At 41.4% G+C, this 23,764-nt stretch overlaps 1 protein-coding gene across 4 annotated transcripts in view; it reads left to right on the top strand.

Moving 5' to 3' along the window:
* Positions 1-17,808, top strand: part of ZFYVE28 (zinc finger FYVE-type containing 28) — a 150,690-nt gene extending 132,882 nt beyond the window's left edge. For 2 of the 4 annotated variants that reach the window (XM_050337808.1, XM_050337809.1), the window contains 5 exons: positions 839-993; positions 1,568-1,684; positions 3,119-3,223; positions 14,453-14,556; positions 15,502-17,808. In XM_050337808.1, the coding sequence (XP_050193765.1) occupies positions 839-993; positions 1,568-1,684; positions 3,119-3,223; positions 14,453-14,556; positions 15,502-15,633 (613 nt within the window). In that variant the 3' untranslated portion in view covers positions 15,634-17,808. The remainder of the gene's footprint in view (positions 1-838; positions 994-1,567; positions 1,685-3,118; positions 3,224-14,452; positions 14,557-15,501) is intronic. The other 2 variants (XM_050337810.1, XM_050337807.1) reach the window with 1 other exon arrangement.
* The last annotated feature ends 5,956 nt before the right edge of the window (positions 17,809-23,764 follow it).

Below are 23,764 nucleotides of genomic sequence, written 5' to 3'. Positions count from 1 at the left end.
TTCCTTTTTTAAAGAAGTCACCTTGATTCACAAATACTTCATGTGATTCCTACCAAATCTTCCCTGTGGTCTCAGGTTCTTCTGAGCTTCTTCTCCGCAAGAGGGGAAATGGAGAGGGAGGTTGGGGTGCAAAGGTTTGGGAATGGCTGGCTTATGGTTTTTAAAAGAAAATTTAAATTTTGGGTAGACATTTGGTGACACGTTTTAATGTCTTTAGAGTTGAACCATTCTTTTACAATAGTTTGACATTTCAACAATTTCTACTGTTACATTTGTAAGGGGACTAATTTACCTCTGTACTGTGTAAATTATATTTTATCACTCTTCTTCCCACCTTTTTTGGTAAGGTTATATTTAGATTCTATTACTGCTATTTTAAGGTAACATAATTCAGAATTTTCTTTTTTTTTTTCTTTTCCACAATAATTTCCACATTAATAAATTTCAAAGTTGACTTCAGAACTGACCTTCACATTTTTTAGGTTGATATTCCCCTTCAGGATTTTTGGTGGAGTTATGTTCTCAGGACTGAGCTTTTAGAAGAAGATAATGTGAAAAATGGCACAGCACTTTGTCATAGCTAAGGAAAAATGCAATAAAATACAGACAGGTGATTTCATGCTTAAAATTTTTTTGCAGCTGTGTCACAGAGTGAAAGTCAAATGTGGTGGTGGTTGGTTGTGTGCTGATTAACTTCAACAAGAATTCACAGCAATTAGTTCCCGTTTGCCATAGAGTCTTGCCTGAGTCATAAATCTCTTAGGATTTGCTGAACATCCTGAACAACTGAGTGAAGATTTACATTACTTTCCTTTACATTGTTTTTCTCCTCCAACAGCAGTTTAATGACAAGTTCCTGTTCTTCTGATGACATCGATCAGGAAGAAATCCAGCTTGCTTTGCAGGCTGCTAAAATTGCCACACGAGAGAAGATCAGATCTAGATTTCATGGCAGTAATGATCTTATTCACCGCCTTTTTGTCTGTATCTCAGGTATGAGAGTCACCTTTGGTTCTGAATTTATAAACTGTTCCTTTTCTTTTTTCTTTTTTTGGTGCACATAAAGTAAAGGTAGAAAGGACTAGAGATGCAGTTGTAGGAAGACTGTGTTTTTTGGGGCCTGAGCTGCAGTCTGATCTAGAAGGACCTGTTACCTGATGGGAACTTACAGAATCAGAGACACAAACATTTTAGATCTGTAGCTACAAAGAGTTTGGACGTGTCTCGGGTTTGACTTCAAAGTGCTTTCTTTTTCATGGTGATGCCCTATTGTGTTCAAGGAATGAAATTTGATGCAGCAGTTCTAATTGCATGCAAAAGGTATCTCTCAGTATTTCCTGCCAAAGGGATAAGGAAGATATGTATTGACCTGCTGGTAGCATAAAGACCAGAATGTAACTTGACCATTACGGAGGATTAGTTTAATTAAATGTTCAGGTTTTATTCCTAAAGTGATCCCCTAAAAATAAATGAGGCCACTACTGGTAGCAACAGGCAAATTTAAGTACTTTTCTTAAGGATGGTGTAGTAATCTAGTAATGGTTTACTCATTTTTCTAACTCCTAAGGTGTTGCTGACCAGCTGCAGACAAACTACGCTAGTGATCTGAGAAGTATCCTAAAGACTTTGTTTGAAGTTATGGCAACCAAACCTGAAACGGAAGACAAGGAGAAGCAGAAGAAAGGTAAAGAGATCTACAGTAAATTTCTGCTGATAGCCCAGTGGAGATCCATGAACTATCTGATAAGAATTCCCTTAACATACTGTTATCTTTTTGACAGGACTCACTGTACAGTGATTTGACCTAAGTTTAAAAGAAGTCACGGAAACAGACTGTAAACAGGTTGAAGTCAGTGCAAGTATAGGTACACAGGAGTGTGTCTTAAGGCAAATACTGAAGAGTTAAAGCCTTCAGGGTGCACCTGCAGGTTCCATATTCCTATGTGTATTCCTGTGTGTTACCAAAGAGCAGACTGTAAGATGAGAATGAAAATTTGGCTTCAAAATAGAAAAATATCCACATTTTAATTCTAGATAATTAAAATAATGAAACCAGATCAAGATCTGAGTCAGTGAAAGTGTGGGGTTTTTTTCTGTTACGATTTTGATTATTTCTTTTTCAAAGTGGCAAGTCTGCTAACTTCTCTAAAAATAGCCATGTCATCCCAGCAAGACTGCAATTACCTTTGTCCTTTGTTATGATTAGAACTATCAACATCTGAAGGTGATCAGAGCTCTTTTTTTTTCCCCCAGTTCCTTTCCTCCTGATGGAAAACTTCTCCTTTCTCTTAGTTTCGTTTAAAAGCACTGATGTTGTATGTGACATGCTTAGTTAAAAGCTGGATCAAGTTAGTAGAAAAACCTCCAATCCAACCCAACTCTGCAGTGGGATAATGCACAACATGCACTGCAGTCCTCTGTTACTTGTGGTTGAAACTTCCAGAGCAGTTCTATGGTGGCAGCATGTCATGATGTGAAGAGACCTTTAGGGGTTTTTTCATTGTAAAAATAAAAAAAATAAATAAATGGGATTAGACAGAATCTAAAAAGAGAATAGAAGAGCTCCTGAACATTCAAATAAAAGCAATAAAGAAACTGGAGCTCTAAGGAATTATCATTGGGAAATATATATTAGTCAGTAGTACTTGGCTGGATATAATTTCTAGTGGATAAACTCCTGCATTAAAAAAGAAGATGTTGACAAAAGTCAGCATGAACAAAATGAGCAAATAGAAGTCAGGGACTTTTGGGATGAAGTTTCTCTTGGATGTATAAGATTTGGTGTGTGTTATTCACATAGGGAATGTCTTGTTTTTCTCATACATTTAAAAGGATCCAATTTAAGAACTGGGAAATAAAGTGTAGGATGCAGCTAAACTACTGGAAGTAAGAGGACTGCATGTCCTGTAATAGCAGCATGTTTCATTTCTGTCATCATTCCAAAGAAGAATAGAGGAGAATTTTTAAATCACTGTTTGTGTCAGGGTAAAGAAAAAAGCAAGAAGTCTAAGAAGGTACATAGAAGTGCTACTGTAGCCTAATCCTAGAAGTTCTAACATGAACCTTTCAAGTGAAAATTGGAAAAAGTATGAATGAGTACTTTTGAATTGTTTTACAGTTAATCATGGTTTAAGGAATGCAGCATTGGAAGACTGTGCTTTATGTCAAGAAAGTATATCATCCTCAGAACTTGCAGCAAAAGCCAGAGATGGGGACTTTGAAGGTACTTTCTTCTTTCTACGAATTAAAATGAGACAACACTGTATAAAAAAACTATAGTTAAAATGAAAAGTCTTTCAACGTTTGTCTCTGGAAAGTGAGTATAAAATGTTGTCGTAGTATGTTTTAGAGACAGAGTCAGATGATGAACTGAGCATGTTTCTCTCAGGTTTTTTCCTACAGCCTCATGAAACTGTTACCTACAAATTGTCATTCAGTATGAATTCCTCTGTACCAGTGGATAGTAAAGGCTTGAATACAACAGTGCATCTGACAAGTTTCTGAGGGCTGTGTGAGGCGGAAAGCCCTAAGTAAGGTCTTCTCAGCCAAATCTGAGGAGGTTTTTTATATTGTTTGCTGTACGTGGAAGTGCTGCTTTTTCTCATGGTAGAATTACGTTTCATATTTTCTTTGCTTTTGTCTTTGATCAAAATATTTTGGTTCATATTTTCATATTCTTCACCATATTACTTCAGAGAAAAAGGTAGTATTAGGTAAGTCTACTGAGGTTGCTCAAATCTCACTGAGTAGATGGTAAGAGTGAAGAAAAGAAGTCTCAAAGTTTTGGTTCAAGCATTCTGAAAACTCAGGAGTTGATTCTCTTTTTTAATCTGAGCTGCTTCAGAGTTGTTATGAACTAAAGCCTTATTATGGCAAACACAGTATAAAAAATGGATTAAAAGATATCAGAGCACTTGCAGTCAAAGAATAAGAAAAGAGAAAGTAGATGTATGAGATGGAGCAAACAAGAAAGCAATCAGCTTTGATCTTCAAGGCTAAGTGGTGGTTTCAGCACACCAGGAGACCAATTATGAGAGCAGTAATATCTCTGTGGTCAAGTGAGAAATACAAGACAGCCGTCAACTGTGAAACTGTATCTGAGCTTCCCAGAAATTCAAGTGTGCTGTAATTTCCCTGTGCTTTAAAACTTCGATGTATTGTTATGTATTTATCCACATACACTGCTGTCCTTCCAGGGGAGAGGTTTGGAATGCGGGATGACTGAGAACTGAGTGATGAGCATTGTGTGTCTCTGCCTCAATGCAGAGGGTGGTGGCCAACAGAAAATAAATATTGGTTCGTGTTATTTGTAACAAAGATCAGAAATCACTGGGGGAGGGGGAAAAGACCTCTTAAAGATTAGATTTTAGAGTAATACTATGTAACTTATTTTGTACTTATATAGAACCCATAGTTTGCTTGCTTACCCTTCTTCTGAAGCTGCAGGCTAAAGGATCTAATCTGTTTAGAACAGTAGGGCTAATTCATGTAGAAATATTATCTCTTCTGGAGGAAGATGATTTGGAGGCAGATAAAGAACTATTCAGTAGTCATTTTAATTGATTTTTCTATTGTGCTGTAATTCAGAATGTCACAGAAGGTGCAGTAAAGAACAAATCTTTAAGCAAAATCCTTACCATGTATAGCCTGTATTGGAAAAGAATGCAAGAGATGATTGATTCTCTACCATTTCAAATCATTCTTTTGTTTTGAATCGATGCCTGATGCTGTCGGTGAATTTGACTTATAGAACTTGAACTGCAGGATGCTGAATAACCTTCTCACAGTGGATGTACATTTTGTTACTGCAAAGTCACTTCACTTCCCTGGCATGTTATTCAGCTTTAGGGTTCTTTGGCCTTTCATGGCAGCTTCTATTGGCACAGGGAGTGTTTTATGTTTGAAGAAGTGCAGCCTATGACTTGGGAAGTTATTTATTGAAATAGAGGAGAATGATCTGGGTACTTAGGTGATGTTATGGCCACATGGGAGTGTGGTAAAGGGGAATCTTTGGAGTTACAAGAGCCCCTGCACCACCCAGGCAGTGTCAATCCCTGCCCTCGGTGAATAGTAAAACTCCGTGTGTGGTATTAATAGCATATGCAGATAACTACAACAAAAACAGCCCTTGCCTGCACCTTTGTTCTGAAATAGCAGGTGTTTCACGTGTGCCTGCATGGCTGAAAGCAGAGCCTTGTGGGATAACCAAGTCCCTTTGGAATAAGTAATGTGGATGCCAGAATGAGCACTTTGTGCCAGTGTTTTCCCATGCTAACACATCCCCTGAGCAGAGCCAGTTACCAACGGTCCTATAGGGACTGTGCTTTTGTGAGCTGCCCTGGCTCACTGGGAAGGCTTGGGCATGTCTTCATCAGTCTCCTTGCAGGCTTTCTCTGGGAGCCTTCCCTGGGTGGTGTTTAAGTACTTATGCTGTAAATGTCTACTTGTACAAACCACTACATCTCTTCTGACTGTGTAAACTAGTGAGTGTAGTCCCCTGTTACCTGGCTTTCAGACTTGCTGATGGACAGGAATTTTCTGTATCCCAAAGAGACAGAGTGTGCCAGGGAGAATGGAGATGAGCTCCATATTCCAAATCAGAACAAGTCACAGAATGTCTGCAAAAAGGGATATCCGAAGTGGGTAGCTGTGGGGAAGCTGTGGAAACATCCATTCTATCCCCTCACTTCTAATACATTCCAGACCTGTGTCCCTCAAGGTCCCTGTAATGCTGTACAGACTTGTTTCTGCTGAGGCATGCAGGGTTAGCTAATGGCATACACGGTTTTGCTCTCCCTAAGGCATTCAGCACGAGGCATAAACTTGCAGCAGGATTTTCATCTTGGCAGCCATGTGCCTCTTTCCCCTTATAACACCTCCCCACATAACTCATTTTTGCTGGTCACTGTGGAAGGAACAGCCCCTCACTTTGAGTGATGTTTGGGTGGAGGTGGAAGATGTCTAGTGGTTAAGGCAACCTTTGCTGCTTGATCATTGGTGCCCTATTTCTTGCAGCAAGCCTGATGGGTTTGTCCTCCAGGCCAAATCTGGGCCACAGGCCACCAAGAAGAGTACAGGAGTCACCACAGTTATCCCTGTAAATGGATTCAGCAGGAAGTCTGAGAGCATTGCACCAATCTGTTGACATCATTGCACCAAAATTAATTACATCCTTTTTTTGTACATAATTTCTGTATCTCGAGTCACTCAATTATTTCAGCTGAAAGTGAAAACGATTTAAAGCGAAGGAGCACATGAGTAGCTCCTCCTTTCTGCCATTTTGGCAGAACTGGGGCATGTATCAAATTGAGAAGGTCCAGAAAGCAGCCTGTCAGGAAGGCTCTTTCCACTTATCAAGTAAATCCCTCCAACCAAAAGTACTGAATGTTTAAGATTGTATTCCATCAATGTTAAAAAAAAAAAAGGAAAGTGAGCCCAGCAACCTGAACAAATAAATGGTTTTAAGATTCTACTGAAGGTTTCAGCCTCTACTCAGATTATGAAGATGAATCACTTGTTTTGTCAGATTTCTCATTCTTATTGTGTATAAAACCCACCAGCTGGTCTGGGTCGTAAAACAAATATGAATGTTTATTATGAGCCAACTGACATTGGCAAGGGTATAAGAGTTAAATCCTGTGACCTTCTGAAGGTTGAAATAAAATAAACTACAGATTAATTGGCATTCCAAAACAAAAGCATTTTCAAAAATACAGATGAGCCTGTGGTGTGTATGTTCATCTTTGCTGTCCTAAAGCTCCAAGATTTTTTTCAGGGAAACATATGCATGTATACTTCATAGAGAATAAAAAGCACTGTATATTTGTAGGGAGAGAGAATGTAAAACAAATAAATTTATATTTTCATAGAGATACGTTTAATTTATGCAATACTCCCTAAATAATTTTTAAATATAGTACAATTTCTTTGCCTGGTTGTATGATGGAGGTGAGGGCCAGTGGAGGAAATGTTCTGTATATAAACTCAAGGCAAGTTGTAGTGGCAGATGGTCAGAGGAAAGCAGGTTGGGCTCTTTGCTGTCAGTGGTGTTTGCTCTGCATGCAGTAACAACAGAAGGGCCCTGTGTCCTGGGAACTTTTACAGTACTACCTTTCTCCCTTGTGCCCTGATGAACTATGAGCCAGCACAGGTTTTTGGGAAGCTCCTGATCTCCAGCTTGGATAAACCACCGATAGATAATAAACTGACCAAGAAGTTTGCAGGGGACTGAGAGTGGGCAGCATGGGTCACACACAACTGAAACGGAACCTCCACGTTTGAAAATGTAAAGAAAACTATTCTTGGTCAACCTAGTGTAAATGCATCCCTGCCAGGACAGGGCTGTGTCATTCTTAATATGTAGTATAGTTTTAAAAAAACCAATCATTGGGGAAGTAGAAGTTTGATTTCTTTCTGCCGTTTATGCATCTGGGATCATGTTTCTAGCCCCAAAAGAAAACTCTGCTTTGTATTTGCCAGCAGGTTCCCATATATATATATATATATATATATATATATAAATGTACATTCACACAGAGTAACTTCTTAATTTTTTGTCTTCAGAAGTATTTTTATGTTTTATTAATTTTTAAATGTGAGAGAGCATAAGTCCCTGCTCACGGTATTTGGAAGCATTATGTTTATCCTTGTGAGCTTGGTGATTCTAATAGTGAGCTTTGGCAAATCTGAGTTTTGACCATACATGTATTTTGGGGTAATTTATTACTCAGGAGAATTGATCTGTTGCGACTGGGGGAATGAGAACACTTTTAAATTATTGATATCATGAAGTTAAAGGCAGGCTTAGAGAGTGAGTCTTTTTGTCTAAGAATAAGCAGGAAACATGTAGAAATCTGAAGATTTTTCTCAAGGAAACCGGAAAGCATTATGAAGCTGTTGGTGTTCCTTGAAAATACTTGCTACAGCATCTCATCTCTCTCTGCAGCCATACGTGGATTTTCATTCCTTATCCCTTTAGCATCTGCACAGAAGTGCCTTGCTTGCTACCACCCAGTTATAACTCCAGACATAATGGATTTGCTGTGGCTGCCAGTACAAATACCTGTTTTTGCCAAGTGGTGTTAGCATCTGTTTGCTGCACAACAGCACGCTATTTCGCCCTGATCCCTTTCCAGCCCACCCACTTCTGTGTCGTCACAAGTCCCTGCTGCTCTCCAACCAGCAGCACAAGCACAATTCAGTAGTTTATAGTCCCAAGGCTCAAGGTCTTGTTGCAGTCAGGGTCAGGAAAACCCACTCATGCTCCTGTATGAGCAGAATCTACTCACCGTGACTCTAGAATTAGCCGTCAGCCCCAGCTGAATGCTTCAGGTTTTTCTTTTGTCTTCTGCACGCCTCTGGTAACTCTATTATTTTTAATAATGACCAGCAACACTTTCTAAATGAAACAAGTTAAATTGTTGCACAGTTCAGTGGCCAAACGTGTTCTGTTCCCATGACTTTTTAGTTTTCCCTTACTCGGCAGCTCTGCTTACACTGTGCGAGAGAAGAACCCGGCATCGAGTTTCCATATGGAGGCAATGTTTTATAATCAACTGAACATATTTAATCATGCATGTAGAATTACAGGATTTTTTACGGGTTTTAGGTCGTAGTGCAATAATTTGATCTGACTTGTGTTTTAAGAATTTTCTCAGAACCTTTTTTCCCTTCTCAAAGACTATCCCTCTTTGTTGGCGCTGTGTGGAGCTTGTTGAGACTTCCTTGGGGTACTTAGGGGAAAACATCCCAGAAGTACTGTAAAGCACAGGCTTGTTCAGCTCCATAACCTCATAACTGGGATTTTGATTAGCTTTGAAACTTTTTGTCCTGAAAATACACGTATTGAGTGTTCTGATATGTCATATGTAGGCCTACATTATCAACTTTTTTCTGTTCTGTAATGGTTGTGGCTCTTACAGAGAAGACTCCAAGTAATGGTTATATGGAAGATCCAAGTCTCTGGTCCATGTGATTTAAAGTAAAGATTTGAACCATATCTCAGTGGAAGTCAGTTTTTTCTATAAGAGTTGTTCCACTTTTTGTAAATAATTATTTTGCCCAAAGAACTGATTGCTGATCATATACTAGGACATGATCATCGTGTACACAGGACGTCATCATTTAAGGTCATGTTAAATCAGGCAGAGCAGAGGCTTGAGCCTCTAAGGTCTGCTAAGCTCCATGCTTTGGTGAAAGCTTTCTAGATTTGGACTGAAATTCCGTCCTAAGAAATCTATTTGACAAGAGCTGAGGCTGAGAAGTCTGTACCTCTTTTCTCCCTCACCTCCAAAATTTTCATCAAATAATAATGCTTAAGCAGAAAACTTATAGAAAAAATTTCAGCCTGGCTGTAATCAACACTGAGCAAGGGTAGAGATTACTTCTGTACATTTGCTCTTTAAAAATTGTACATCAAAGTCAGAAATTGCCCAAAATTACGTGTGATAAGGGACAAAAAAGGTTAATCTTGCTTGTGGATGATGGTTGAAGTGAGGGGTAAAGTCAAGTCATCTTAGTTTTCTCCTTTCCATGCTTTAAAACTGTGAGAATTTAAAATTCCTGCTTTCATCAGGAGTGAAAGCCCATCTGACCCTTTTTTCAGCTGTGAGGGTAATGCACTGTGACGGCTGCAGCGGTGTCAGTCCCACAGGCTGCTGTAGGAACAGCCCTCCCAAGGTTGGTCTGGTAGAAGTACAGCTGGGGGTTTGCATGATGTGCTCTGTAATTTAATACACATCACTGCAGGAGGAGCTTTCAGCTGGACTCTTACGTTAGGAATACTTGATAAAAACAAAAGATGCAGAAAAGAGTCTTTTCTCCGAATTGTCTGGCCATAACACAAACACCACCACAGGCTTAGGGTTTAGCAGCTGATCTTCAACAGAGAGCTGTGGTGTGCATGTTTCTGACTTGTTTTCTACCAGAGCATAGATTTGCTAGTCTAGGCCTTCTGCAGGTCTCAACAACCTTTGGGATTGTTTCCCTCCCTGCCCCACTCTTGTGTCTCAGCACCACTAAATAAACTTTAGGCTTTCTGATCTAATGGTGTTTCAATCCACGCTGTTGATGGATCTAGGTCCAGGCTCTCTTCCTCTTGTGTTCTGAGACAGGGAGATTCTCTCCTTGGTTTTCTAAGATTAGATTGGCCTGCATTAAGACTATTGCACATACTTAAACACAATTAATTCATGTGTGCTTATTGACAGTTTACAGTGTCTGTGATTTTTTTTTTTTCATCATGCCTACAGTTTTCTTAAAGCTTCAGCATCTTGGATTTATGTGACTTTTAACTTCAAGAGCAGAAAACACATTTAGCTAATGAGGTGGCGTAGACATGTAAAGGTGAATTCTAAAAGCTACAGCATAGCATTAATAAAAAGACTGTAAAATTTCTTGATTTATGAGAAATTGTAATGCAAGATTTTTGAGTAGTTTAAAGCTGGAAATACTGTTTCTCCTTTTAAAATGTCTTTTTCAGTCTTCCCACCATTTAATTTTATCTTATGTCTATTCCTTTCTTTAAACTTGTTTCTTATTCATTTAAATACTTGTTTCTCTTCCTTTCTCTCTTTTTTTTTTCTGTGCATGCTTTTAATATTTTCTTCTAAAATTTATTTCTGTACTCTGTCTCATTAATCCCTTCCTTCCCTTCCTCCTCCTCTTTGATGTTTGTGCTGTGGACTTCATCTGTTTCCCAGCAGACTTCTCCAAACTCTCATTGCATGATAAAGCAGTGGGCCAATTAGCCCATGAACAAGGTTTTCCCTCCCTTCCTTGTCCAAATCCCCAAAGCACAGGCAGATAATGCTTTAGAGACTGGATGTTTCTATTTGCTGCAGCAGGCAGAGCTAATGGAGCAGCGTAGCCTGGAGAAGGACTATAACATAAAAAGCCTATGGATGCAGTGCTGCTGCCCTGCTTCCAGCACATCTTCAGGCTCAGGCTTGGGGTTTAATTCGTGTAAGGCACTCTGCTCCTCGCATTGAAACTTCATCCCCTCTTGAGAGTGCTCTTCAGAGAATATTTCAAAAACCTGTTCTATAAAAAGCCCAGTGACTCAATCGCTAATACATGTAAGTCAGAAAGGCTGCTCCCAAGGTTGAACGAGATGAGGCTGGTGAAGGGGACCAAAGGGTGGGATCCCATTGCTACAGGGGCTTGCATGGGCTCAGAGAGACCAAGTCATTCAGGACTTCATCCTCCCTGCCAGGGTGAGCACTTTGGCTACAATCCAGCATTGCATTTAATTTCTGAAGTGTTTACTCTCAAAACTCTGTGTTTGTGTTCAGTGTAAGGAGTTTTTCTGTCACAACTGGAAGCAAAGACGTCGGGGTAATGCCCCAAAGTTCCTTATCTCAAATGTCATTTCAAGGCTGCACCGCTGTGTGACGTCGTGCAAGACGTTCCTCCCGTGATTTGTCCCCGCACACCGACTGACTGTAGCTGGGTGATGAGGATTAAAGCAATTACATTTGTACAGCATTCTGAGTGTTAAAAGCTCGTTACATAACCAAGTGTTACTATTTGGGGGTGTGCTGCAGTGCAGCAGATCTTGGTGCGAGCAGTTGGGGTGTTGGGAGGGCACTAAAACCCTGAGGCAGCAGGGCACGGGGCTGGCTGTGGAGCCCGTCAAAGGGCCTTACTGCTGATGAGTCACTGTCTGGGGAAAAATGTGCCCTTTAGCTCACTCTACTGATGCATTCATTTAGTGAATCAGCTGACGTGACACCAACGTGGAGGCAGAGAGAGCCCCTCTACTGTGGGAGAATGTTCTGTAGGGAGGGTTGTGCTGTTTCTATACACTGAGTACCACTACGTTGGGAATTACTTTTAATGCAGTCATAAAAACAAAGTTTGCGGATTAATTCATCTGTCAGTCAAGTAATTCTGTATGAACTGTGGATTATATGATTGTTATGAGTTTAAGGTCATTATTTATCAAAATTTGCTGTTTCTCGTGGTGCGGGGTTTGGGGTTTTTTTGCAAATATTCTTATTTACTGTGGAGACAAATCCATGCACGATCAATTAAAAAATAATTTTTTTTCTGTGTTGCACTTCAGGGGCAACAACAGGAGAAAAAAGGGGGAGGGGAAAGGAAATAAAAATAACCCTGTCCTTCCACCCAAAAACCAAACCAAACAGACAACCCACAACACCAACCCCAAACAAATCAAAAGATAAACAGCTGATAAGAAAGCTGCTTTCTGCTGATGAGCTGCAGGGTCTTTGTGGTGGGATTGCATTACCTTATAATGTGTCTGGACTAATTGTGATCTGAGGGAAGGAGAGATTATGCCTCTTACTGCCGCAGAAGTTGCAGATCCTACAAGCATGCTGCAGTGTATACAGAAAGGGCCTGTGTATTGTGGCTTTTCTGTGAATATTAAAATTAGTAACTTGCTGAACATGGTAGCCCACACTACAATACATTTGATAAAGCGTTGGTAGCAAAGTAGGCATCTACTAAATCTGCTTCCACCAGCTCTGCAGAGGGAGACCTGGTGGCACAGAGACTAAACAACTGCCTAAATCCTGCTGTCTTCAAAATCAGTGAGAATCAATGGATAGTTAAATCCCTGAAAATATAATCTGTGTAGTCTAATGGCAAGTTTTAAATAGGAATATTGTTATTGGTTCATTTTTGGGGTGGTTTGTTTGTTTGTTTGTTTGTTTTGGATATATGTGATAACCTAAGGAACATCCTGGCTGGAGAACATAAGGATGTTCCAAGGTCATCAGGCTTGCCATGGTTTCAAATCGGAGATTTCTGTAAAAGTGATACAAATTTGTCAAAATCCACATCATAAACTGTTATTAGTAGTAAGTTTCACTGGGCAAGCTACATGTAGTAGCTAGGGAGGTTGCAGAGAAGGAAAAGAATTGGAAAGGAAAATTTCTTGGCTTCGCTGTTACTAATGCTTTGACTTAAGCTGGCAGTCCTTGCTGCTGAAGGAAAGCCTGCCTTTGAAGTAGGAATTTGTACTCTTGTGTCCCCACAGAATGTTTTCTGGTGAACTGTTCCCAGGAATGAGGTGAAGCCTTCTGTGTGCAATGCCCTTTTTCTCACTACATCGGTCATTTCTCTGCACACTGACTGCTGGTTTTGTTTGCTGGCCCTGTAGTTGTAGCCTTTATCAGACAGTTTGTTCACTAAGTGAAGGATTGCTTCCTTAAACTAGTTCAACTTCTAAAATAGTTTAGAGGAGCCCATGAAAGCTGAGTGAAATTCTCTTTGTTTTTATTAATCTGCTTTTTGAGCATTTCCTGCATTGAATGCTATATCCTTTGTACTTTTAATTTGACAAAGACATGAAAACTGGTCATGGTCATTTTTGAACAAAACAGTGGAATTTTCATTTAATTGTCTTTTTTCTGCCTGTAGCTGTAGCCCTCTTGACCTCTGCATTAACTGCACCATATATTTTGTTGTTTGAGAATACACTTCTTGAGGCAGGGATCTTGCTTGTCAGGTTTATAAATCAGCAACTACATGGCTTGCAAGCTGTAAATAATACTCTGAGGGAAACTGTATACAGGGAACTTGGGTAAATACATCCAGCAGTTCATGTCCACTGTGTCCACTGATTCCTTCTGGATAGAACTTGCTTTGCCCTCCATTAGATTTTTGCCACCCTAATTAAGCAATTGACTGCATCATTTCTGCACTTGCAATTCTGGGCTCTCTGAGGTCATGTCAGCCTGTCATGAGCAGAAGCAGCTCGGCAGAAGTGAGCCTGATACCTTCTGCTTTGCCAAAACCAAATCACTTCCCTGCTTGGCTTTTATGAGAGGTTAGAGAGCTCGCAGGAGACATAAACAACTGAAACATGCTGTTCGTGATAATGGGCAAATTCTTTCTCTGCTAAGTCTTGCACACTTGATTTTGTGGTTTTGCCATAGTTACTGGTGACTTCCAGTGAGTGTCCTAATAATTTAGCAGATGGTAATCAGGCTCTGGGTTTATTACCTGTGTAGTTGCTTGCCTAATTGCAGAAAAGCAGTCGGCCTTTCTGTAGGAAGGGCTGAGGAGGCTGGGAATGATCTCTGCTCTAAGCTTGTTTTGATGGCAGGTTGCATTGCCCAAAATACCTGTGATCCAGCTCTGCTTGAATAGTCCCTTATCTTCACACTTTATTTTGCTTATCTTCTTTCCCTCGCCACTTGCTTTTACGTAAGATATATTTTATAAGTCCAAAGCTGCTCTGCACTGTTTCAGTGCCTGCTGTGCTCTGCCCAGAGGTGGGTGCCTGGCAGAGATGGGGGGAGCTGAGCCCTTCCAGGCATCCTGAACTCACCCAGCTGCTGTTTGCAAAGCACCTTGAGAAACACAGATGAAAGCAGCTGCTGTTATATTTTACTCTCCCTACTTCGTTGAGGATCTGGTAATCACATGTTTGGTTCTATTCCCTTTTGATTTATGTTCCCTTTTGTTGCTGTGTTTCTGGCAGATCCTCCTGACTGGGTTCCAGATGAAGTCTGCAGCTACTGCACTGCATGCAAGGCTCCTTTCACAGTCATTCGCAGGAAGCACCACTGTCGGAGCTGTGGCAAGGTAATGACTCAGTGAGACATGTGAGAAACTGTCCACCAAACAGAACAGCAAATTCATGTGTACCACAGAAACTCGGCTGCACAGCAAAATGCGTGAGCTTGGCCAGGGCTTTCAAGTCACAAGTGGTTTTGTGTATCTGGGCTGCCAATTCTCACGTTTAGAAAGGGTTGGGGAGGGTTTTGACTTTTAAGCAGCCATAAACATTTGTCTGCTAAAGGCAGAATTCCCTGTTGAGATCCTAGAACACCCCCACCCAAATGCAGAGTCGCTCTGGACTACTGCTGTAAGCTTTAACGAGCTGCAGCAGCCTGCACTGCCAGGGGTGATGCACACTCAGCTCAGCTGCAGGCAGTGTCCCTTTGCCTTCTTTCCAAACCTTTGCAGTACCTCTGTGGTGTGTAGAGCTGCTGCTTTGCAAGGTTGTGGGGGAGGAAGAGGGAGCGAGGGAGGAAAAAAAAACAGTCACGTACCTCAGGAAGCCAGAAATCTGCAATCCCATTTCACTCGCTTGCTCTTGTACAAGTTAAAAAGCAAGGGGCTTGTGAAGCTGCTTTCATTAACCTTGTAGTGGACTTGCAGGAGTAGGAACTTGAGAGACATTCACAAATATTCCCTTAGTGTTTCTTTAAAACCAATGGAGAGAGATGTTTCTTCACATCTCTGGTGGAGCTGCTTTCCCCTCTGACCTGCAGAGCTGGACAGGCCTGCCTTGGCTACTGTCAGTGCTGGGGCAACAGCATCAGGGAGGCTGAGCACGGCCAGAAAAACTGGTCACCGGGCTAGGAATTGCCTTTAGAAGCCTTTCAGTTGCTGTGCTGAAGAGGGGGGTGGTGCCAACACACAAAAGCCCGACACATACGATCTTCGCTCCCCTGTCTTGAAATCAGTTTTGTCCCATCCTGTTCTTCAAAGGAACTGAAGTGAAATTTCCCTCTTGTTTTTCAGATCTTCTGTTCCCGCTGTTCCTCCCACTCTGCTCCATTACCTCGTTATGGTCAGATGAAGCCTGTCCGTGTTTGCACTCACTGTTACATGTTCCATGTCACTCCTTTCTATAGTGACAGAGCTGGTATCTGACATATTAAACTACTGGTGTGTCTTCTGGAGTCTTACATGGACTGATATATTTGATCTAAGCCAAGAATTAACTTGAAAGAGGGACCCCATGAGGGCATGTAGGCTTTGACATCCATTATTATAAATTTTGTACAGACAGTTTTTATTGCATTTTACTAAGCTGCTAAAGGGAAGTATGAAGCGTCTGTAGCTCTAAGGCTACAGTACAGTCTTCCATAAATTTATAACATTAATGTTACGATGCCATATGCAGAACAAATGCACTGTGTGGAAGGAAATAGGGCTCAGAGAATGGAACAAGCATTGCTGCTTATCTCACATGCTAGGAACAGAGTAGTCCATCCCAGCGGATCAGTCCCAAAGCTCGGACACTCCCGTGCCCACTGGAGTTCCAGCATGGCTGTGGGTATCAGCGCTCTCCCTCCTGCTGCTGTTTTTTCCCATGACTAGAGTTTTGCTACCTATGCTAGAATTAATCAAAGCAAATCTATTTCAAATCCACATTCGATATTTACAAAGGCAGAATTTTCTGTGAATCCCATAGGAATGTCCTTAAGGACTGAAGGTCCTGAAGCAGAGTATTTCTGTTGCCTTTCACTTACCGAGCAGAGCAATAACTCCAAGTTGTCTTCTAAAAATTTTTACAACTTCCAATTCCATGTTTTGGAGTTTTGGAAGTATTTATAATCTGAACCATTTATGCTAAATCCTGTTAATAAAGGTCTGACACAGAGCTTTGGTTTCTATATCAGCATTTAAAACTTAACAAACTTCAGAGGAAATGGTTGCCAAATAAATGAATTAATATTAAAGTAAATATTTTTGAAAGAGTTTGGCAACAAAATATTAATAGATGTTACAAATTATTTCTCCAATAATGAGGGTTTTTAAATGGTTTTAAAAAGGCAAATGTGTAATGAGATATCCAAAAGGTCCTACAGAATGGTCAGCCAGAGAAGGGTACTTGTTGTCCACATTTGGCAGAGTAACCATGTAAAATATTGCATACTGTTACTTCACTCATGCTAACAACTCAGAAGACATCTGTATTTATTTGAAACACCAGGGAATAATTTTTATCTCCACTCGGAAGGGAAAGAAATAAGACTCACGTGGATTCATGCTATGATCTTGCACAAACTATTTGCAGTAAGAGCTCCCCGAGCACTGAGGTTTCAAAGGTATTTGGACATGCTTTGAGTTGGCCACATGAAAAGCAAGACAGTATGTGCTGTGGTTACAGAGGAAACGAGATCAAGAGCTCTGTGCTGTGTCCCCTTTCCTGACTCGTGGTGTTACACACTGTGTTTCAAAGTGATAAATACAAAATAGGATGAGGAAGTTGTTTGCGGTATCACGCTCGAGAAAGGTCGTCATTCAAAACGATAAAGCAAAACTGGCCAGTGTTGATTTATTTTTTTTTAAATATAATTTATTTATTTTGTGGGGACATTCCCTTTGTTCAGTGTTCAGTGTTAATGAGCCATATAAGGGTACAGCAGTTGGGCACTACTGTCGTTTTGAATCAGATGAAACAGCTTCACTTAGTTTACGTGTAATGCACAAGCCTTATGATGCTGTTTGTAGACAATGTCAGCTATGATGTGTTATTCTCACCTTATTTATATTTTTTACTATTACTACTTCGCTGAAATCCTTCTCATGAAATCCTTGAGTTGGAGTGTCTGCATTCACCTGAGTTTGGAAAGGCGTGGGGTTGGGTGATCGGTGGGAGATGGGTAATGTGGTGCGAGCAGTGATACTTATTCAGGCTTAAATCTCAGGCTTCACATTGCAATGATTATTGCAGTTTTATTTTTAGGGGGAAAAAAAAAAACACAACAAATTTAATGCTTCTTTTATAGGATTAAAAAATTGCAACAAACTTCAATTGTGAAATAAATATGCACAAAAAGATGCTTCTGTGGAAAAAATCTTATTTAATGGACTGAATATTTATTTAAGCTTGTTTTTATTTTGTAAATGCTGTAATTCAGAATCATTTCCATAAATATGATATTTAAAGATCTCAGACACTATAGTTTCTTATGTAAATACAGACTCCTATTTCTCTTACTGAAAAGCACAATGACTATATCAATACTAATATACATTTGCCTCAAGGAAGACTTTCATCTTGTAATCTCTTCAGATAATTAAAGTGTCAGGACTTTCTACTTCCATGTGCTGGATTGCTCTTTCATTTCGGGGTATGTTTACACGGAGTGACAGCTGCCACCCTGTCAAACAAACTGGCCTTAAGTCTTTCTCACTTTGCAAGGAACGTGAAAGAAAGGAGTTTAAATTTGAAAATGGAAGTAGAGGGAAGGGGTGGTAAATCCAAGCTGGAGTACCAGCCTGTCACTTAGCATTGCCTTGTGCTATCTCTCGCCACCGGCTGAGAATCTCCCTTCCCGAAATATCTCGTGTCAGTGGCCACTTCACACATCAGGCACATTTGATCTGCCTGTGTCACATCTGAATAATCTTTTCTGTGGGGGACACAAATCTGCAGTGAAAACAGCACTCCTTGCATCTATGTGCACAGTTATCCTTAGGAAGCATAAATGCCCAGAGCTGCTTTGTTCTGCTCCTTGTATGAGATACAGCTGTTAAAGGTTCTATAAGAATTAATTTTCATTTCCAGAGGACTTAGTGCATGGCTTTGGGATGCAATTTCACCGAACAAAAGCCATGTTACAGCTCCATGACATTAGGATCTCAGCTTCAGTGGTGCAACAATGGGAAAACTTGAATGGGAAGCCTGCCTGCAAGCATAAGATTGCATTTAAATTAATATACATAATATTTATGGGCAAATAATGCTGCCTTAAGGTGTGTGTGAATAAATGAACAGTAGAAATTTATCCTAAAGGGACATTTTAATAAAAAAGGGGATTTCATTTCTCCTGAACACAATGGGTTCCACAGCAGCTTTCCTGTTGGGGATGCTGCAATGGGAATGAACGGGCTAATAAGGTAAGAGCAACATTGGCAAAGGTGGCAGTAATTCACCTGGTGCTGGACTGTTGTGTATTGCAGGTTCCTTCTGGATCACAGCTGTTTTCAGGGGGGAAAAAGAACTACAGTAAACTCTGAAGTGATCCTTTCTAGGTCTGAGCAGCATTGTCTGCTCTGTCTGGGTTTGTAAAAGCAGATGGATATCAAGGCTCCCTCTGCAGTGAAAGGAACTCCAGTAAAATATCTCTGCTTCCAGGGAATACCCCTGTCCAGAACACTCAAGTATACTTAAAAGCTGTCCCACAGCATCTCAGTGAGGAGGAACCTGGGTGGAAGTGATGGGTAAGGAATGACCTTTGTGTGCTTTGTGTAACCTGAGAGGAAGGAGGAGGAAAGGGGCTGTGTGCCCCTGTGGCTGTGCCTGCACAGGAGCGGGGAGATGTGAAAGATGTGGAAGCAGGAGATTGACTGTAGGAGAGCTTCGAACACAGCCCCATCACAGTCCTGCCTGGGAGCTGGAGGAAACCCCCAGCGCTCAGTGTCTCACTGAGCTCACTGTCGGTTCATGCAGAGTCAAAGCTGCTGGGGCTGCATCCTCTGGTTTCCGTGGCAACCCCCGATAGCATCTCCCTGCCAGTGCCAAGACTGCAGCACTCTGTTCCTGCACAGGCAGGCACAGAGGCTTCTGCTTTCTGCTTCGTCAGAGGGACTGTGATGGCTCAAACATCTTTATTTGTGGCGAAGGTTCATGCTGCAAAGTCAGGTGCTTACTGTGAACTCTTTATTTTCTAATGATAGCACTTTACTGAAATATGCTTTATTTATGTTGTTTGTCTGTAAGAAATCATCCCTGTGGGCATCTTCTTTACTATTTCTGAGGGGTTTTTTAGCTCTTGTTCCTTCTCCTCTTCCCCCTTTACCCCACCACATTACCCAGCTTTCAGTTTCTGCTGTGTATAAACTAGATTTATTCTGTGGCCTCCCTGGGTATCTTGCAGATAGTGAAATATTAGACAACTCAGGGAGCTTTCATCTCTATTGCTTCCTTGTACCTGCAGGAACACCCTGCCACAGGTCCTTCCTGGCTACCTGAGCTGCCATGGGTTTTGCACCAAGTTGTTTAAAGTTTTGCAGTATTCCTTTACTTTGTGAAGGAGAAAGGATGGATCCTGATTCCCAGGTTTTAATAGCTGTTAGTAAATTATAGATAATGCCAAGACTCTGATTTTTTTCATTTGGCTCTTTTTTCCATTTGCTCTTAAACCAAAAAATGGCAAAATATTAGGCCAGAAGGATGAAGAGGATAAGACTTGTTATAGCAGATCTGGAAGTGTGAAGATGATGTTTTCATGAAGTAATTGGTTTTCTTTGAAAACAAGCTGTTAACTGCGTGTGCTAGGAATGCTGGGGCTCGTGCATAAAACAAAATGGGCAATTAGTCTCTCATGAACTCGCTTTATTTCTTGTTTTCACTAAACGTGAAGGCTCTGAAGTGTAAAGTACGATTTTCCCTCATGTTTCACTCAAAGGTATGAAGTTGATTTCTCTTCTGTTTTTCTCAGCCACCAGCCTGCTGGGGCTCTGACTGAGCCTGTCTGCGAAAGAGAATATTCTGTGTCCAAAGTGCTGTATCAACAGTGGGGTCTCCAGGCCTCCCACCCCTGGGGAGCAGTGAGGGGTTCTCTTGAGCACGAGGTGTCTGACCCAGCTGGGATGTGAGGGAATGGCACAGCCAGCAAGCACTGAGCTTGTAGCTACCTCAGATACTACAGAGATTTTATTTTCTGAAAGTAGCCCCATCCCAGGGACTCACACCGCTTAAGCAAGCACTAAACTCAAGTCTTACTCTAGAAAGTCTTATTTATGTATTTTTGCGCTTTTTGATGGTTCTTCACAGGGCAATAAAACATTGCCATTACCAACATGACATTTTATTCACTGAGTTAATAAAAAAAGAAAGAAAATAGCAGCAGGGAAGGTGTTAGAGGTGACTGCTTTCTAGGTAATATTTCAGCAGTGGCCAGCTTTCAGGTTTTTAGCTGGAATTAGGCTGTGGTTCCGAGGGGTTTGTCAGTACAGTGGAAGGTGATGAGAAGAAATAGTCTTGAATAGCATTTGTGCTGGTAGTTTCTCTCTGATGATGTGCTGTAAAACATGCTAAAAATATCCATCTTTCTTAAAAGATGTATCTGAAAGTGATGCTTAAGTGCCTCAGCCTTTTTGGACAGTTTGGAGAAAGTTTTCCCTCATCCTTCCAAGGCTGGAACTGGTGGCTCCACAATGGCTATCCCAGTCAGGTCTTGGCCATGAGAAGTCACTTGTCTGGTATGTTAAGAGCAGTGAGACTGTCCTGGCTTTTTTACTGTGGGACCTGTACTGTGCCATCTTCCTCTGTGTCTGGGGAGCCTCTGAGATCAAATTTTGAGGCACTTGATAATTATTTCTTTTTGGCCAAGACAGTTTATGGTTGTTGCTTCACTAACAGCTTTTCTGTTTATTATGCAGAGTAAAGCCTGGTGGTTTTGTGTTGTTTTGGGTTTTTTAATTGATTTCACTTTCTTTGGCTTATCTGCAGAGAAGCTGAAAATTAATAATTGAACATAGAAAAATAATCATTTCTTCAACTTCATAAATACATTTACAGGAAACTACCCTGTGATCCCTTGGCTCTCAAGCACTGGGAGATGGAACAGGAAAAACTGAACATCAAGTAGTTTGGAAGTCCTGGGTTTGGTCTCTGAACCATCTGCTTTTGTCTAGGACAACTTGTAGCTACTGGAAAGGGAAATGTGGATGGATGATCTCTGGGGAAATGGTCTCTCTAATGGGGAACAAAAATTAAAGGTTTGAGCCAGTGATTGTAACTTATCTTTGTCTAGAAATAACTCTTACCTAGTTAAAAAAAAAAAAAGAAAAAAGAAATTGCTCTACTCCCCATGTAAGGAAGCTCTGTTCAAATGAGAATATTCAACTAATTTGGTCCAAGTGTGTTGGAACAGAATATAGAGCTAACAGAAATTCATCTGTTGACCCATTTTAAACCCTCTAATTGCCACACTTCTGAGAGTTTCTTACAGGACAGAACATCAGCCTTGCATGGAGAACAGTAGGGAAACCTTGCCCAGCTGTACCCCTGAAAGGCAGTTTTTTCTGTCATGTTTGCTCCTCACATTCTACTTTTGCCTTTTCTCTTACCTTTTTAAAGGAATGATATTGAAGTTGGACTCTAAAGTGAGTCTCAGGGAAAAATGCTTCCATATTTCTTTCCCGTAGGGAGGATTTGAAACAAGGCTGTGTCCAGTGTCTGTCTCAAAAATGTGTGTTGTGAAAAGCTGAGGGTGCAGACTTGCCTCCAGATGCTGCCTCCACGCAACTTTCGTCTCATACTGGAACAAAAGCGAAGTAGATGCTGCAGTAAAGAATCCAAAAATCAGGTTGGGAAAGCTTAAGAGCATCTTAGCAAGAGATTCTTGATGGTACCTACTAAAAATGCCCAAGTGGAGAGCCCAGCCTCTGTCAGGAGCCCACAGGTGGTGCAGCTCTGAGCTGGGGACCTTGGGCTGGGCCAGGCTGGAGGGAGAAGCCAAGGAGCTGACAGCCTAAGGGACACTGCACAAAGGGATTTTTTTTTTCACCCTATTGTTTGTCAAAAGCAACTCCCAGGAGGGGAATGCACGGCCTTGTCTTACCTACTGCATTGAGGGTATTTTCAAGGAGCTTGGAGAAAAATCCATTGGGTGTGCTGCTTCTTTATTTCCACCCAGGGTTACAGAAATCCTGTTCCTTGGCAGGTAGAGGGGACAGAGATGCTGTTGTCTTTTTGCTTGTTGGTTATATATATTTTTTTTTCTTTGCTTGCTTGCTGCAGTAAAAAATGAAAAAAGGAGTGTTCACTTTTTGAAAATCTCAAATTCCCACTCGTGCAACAAATAATTCTCATAAAGTGATCTAATTACATAGTGCAAATAAATACCATTCACTGAATAATATTAGGTTGGCTTTAAACAGAAAAAAAAAAAAATTAACCCCAAATCAAGCAATTACAAAAGTGCTTCCTCTGAGAACAAACAGCTTGGAAGCCATCGAGAACACCAGCGCCGTGTGATAGAACCCTCTGCCCCGTGTGCCACTCCTGGAGGCTTTCCAGCGTCTTCCCAAGGTTCAGATGTTGTCACATCATTAGCTGCCAGAGGAAGTTGGCTCGTGCCAAATCCTATCTTCTTGGCTGCTCTGTGCTCCTGTGCTGCTGGGGTTCAGCGCTGGCAGCTCCAGCAGCCTCTGCAGGGTTGCATTTATTTGTGATATTTATGAAAGGGCTTAAGCACCTGGCAGAGGGGAAGAAGCAGCTGAAAGGGGGAAGGTGTTGGGCAAGCATCCTGCTGAAAGTGCTTCTGGTGTGTTTTGCTCTGAGAGAGAAGCCATGGGGAGTGACTAAGGGATTGGAAATCTCTGGACTTACCATCTACTGAATGTATCAAAGAGAAGACCAATTGCAGAGCCCATCAGTGCCCTGTAGCTGCCCACACTGGGTGCACAAGTCTGGTGAGCTGGGCTGCTCTGCCCACCTGGCAGGGCTCTGAGGGGAACCAACAGCCAGAAGTTGAGCCAACGTGAACAAATGCACGTAAGAAAGAAGAGGCCAATTCTCCTGTGGACAACCCACTGTTGAACAGTGAGCTAACAGGTGTGAGGGACTCTCCACCTACCATCACAAGTACTTCTAACACCACATCAGGTGCTCCCTGCAGGCACAGCGGTTCAGCCACCCATGCTGGGGCTAAGACAGAAGTGAGCACTCAGTGGGGCTGTCCTGCACCAGAGGTCAAGCTCCTGGTGGTCTCGAGTTTATAATGGATTCAGGAATTACTAAGAAGCAGGATTTCTCTGTGGGCTGATGTGCAGGTGGGGTACAGCTGCCCAGGCAAAGCCACTCAGCACTCTCCAACTCTCTAATTCACCCTGAGTTAATCCTACCCAGGGCTGGAGTCACACTGGCATTGGACTGTTACAAGGAGCAGGGAAAGAAAGGTAACGGATCAAACACAAGGAAGAGGGAACAGGGAGAAATGCACTGTCACTTAGGAGCCCAGTGTCTAATGGAGGGGGAGGAAAATCCCTGACCACAAAAATATCCCAATGTGCAGTTTATAATCAGCTAAAGGAATCACTT

The sequence above is a fragment of the Myiozetetes cayanensis genome, unplaced genomic scaffold (genome assembly GCF_022539395.1).
Source record: "Myiozetetes cayanensis isolate MyiCay16 unplaced genomic scaffold, myiCay2020 scf7, whole genome shotgun sequence".
NCBI lineage: Eukaryota > Metazoa > Chordata > Aves > Passeriformes > Tyrannidae > Myiozetetes > Myiozetetes cayanensis.
The sequence above is the reverse complement of the archived record's forward strand: the minus strand, read 5'-3'. Positions and strand labels throughout refer to the sequence as shown.